Source organism: Nanorana parkeri, unplaced genomic scaffold (genome assembly GCF_000935625.1).
Source record: "Nanorana parkeri isolate BGI_ZX_2015 unplaced genomic scaffold, ASM93562v1 scaffold4116, whole genome shotgun sequence".
NCBI classification, from domain to species: domain Eukaryota; kingdom Metazoa; phylum Chordata; class Amphibia; order Anura; family Dicroglossidae; genus Nanorana; species Nanorana parkeri.
Window position 1 is genome coordinate 14,334 of NW_017310383.1, and position 670 is coordinate 15,003.

The window sequence follows — 670 nt, forward strand, 5'->3', positions numbered from 1 at the left end:
CAAGATCCCCACCCCCCAGTCCTATTACAGACCCCCTCACTTCTATAACTGGCACATCCCCTCCCCATCCAAGTTATGCCCCTCCCCCTTCCTTTAGTCTCCACCTCTGTTTCTTACCAGAGGCTGGCCTCCACTGACTACCACAGGGACAGGAAGTTCCGCTTCAGCCTGTAGCGCGGCGGTTGCGCCGACTCTGGACTCGGAGGTCTCCAGGAAGATGTAGGCGGGGTCCTCGGCAGGTTTAGGGGCGGCGGCCTCGCGTTTCTCCTCCGGCCGTGGCTCCTCGGGGATCTTGAAGGCTTCTTCTCCTGGAGGCTCTTCCTGGGCGGAGCTTCCTTTATGGGCGGATCCTTGAAGCTTCTCTTCGCCTTTGGGCTGCTCCGGGGAAGCTTTGGGGGCGGCTCTGCCGAAGAGCCGGCCCATGATCTGGCGGTATTGGCGGCGGTCAGACGGCAGGAGGGGAGCTTGCGATGTCTGTTCCTGGGAGCCCCGCCTCCGCAGGGGCCGCGGTATATCTTCCAGAACTCTCTGTACGTCGGCCATCTGCGGCGGGAGATGCGGCTGGAGACGGGTAGGGCTGAGAGGCCGGGGGACCTCCTCGGGTGCCGGCGGAGATGCTGCCGGGGCGGTGGGAGGGCCCGGCATGCCCGGTACGGAGGCCGGAGGTCTG

The 670-nt window shown here is 64.8% G+C and overlaps 1 protein-coding gene across 1 annotated transcript in view; it reads right to left on the reverse strand.

The window, feature by feature from the left end:
• Positions 1 to 670, reverse strand: part of LOC108803739 (relA-associated inhibitor-like) — a 13,711-nt gene that overhangs the window by 7,715 nt on the left and 5,326 nt on the right. Inside the window, exon 3 of the mRNA XM_018575554.1 lies at positions 118 to 667. Within this exon, the coding sequence (XP_018431056.1) occupies positions 118 to 667 (550 nt within the window). The remainder of the gene's footprint in view (positions 1 to 117; positions 668 to 670) is intronic.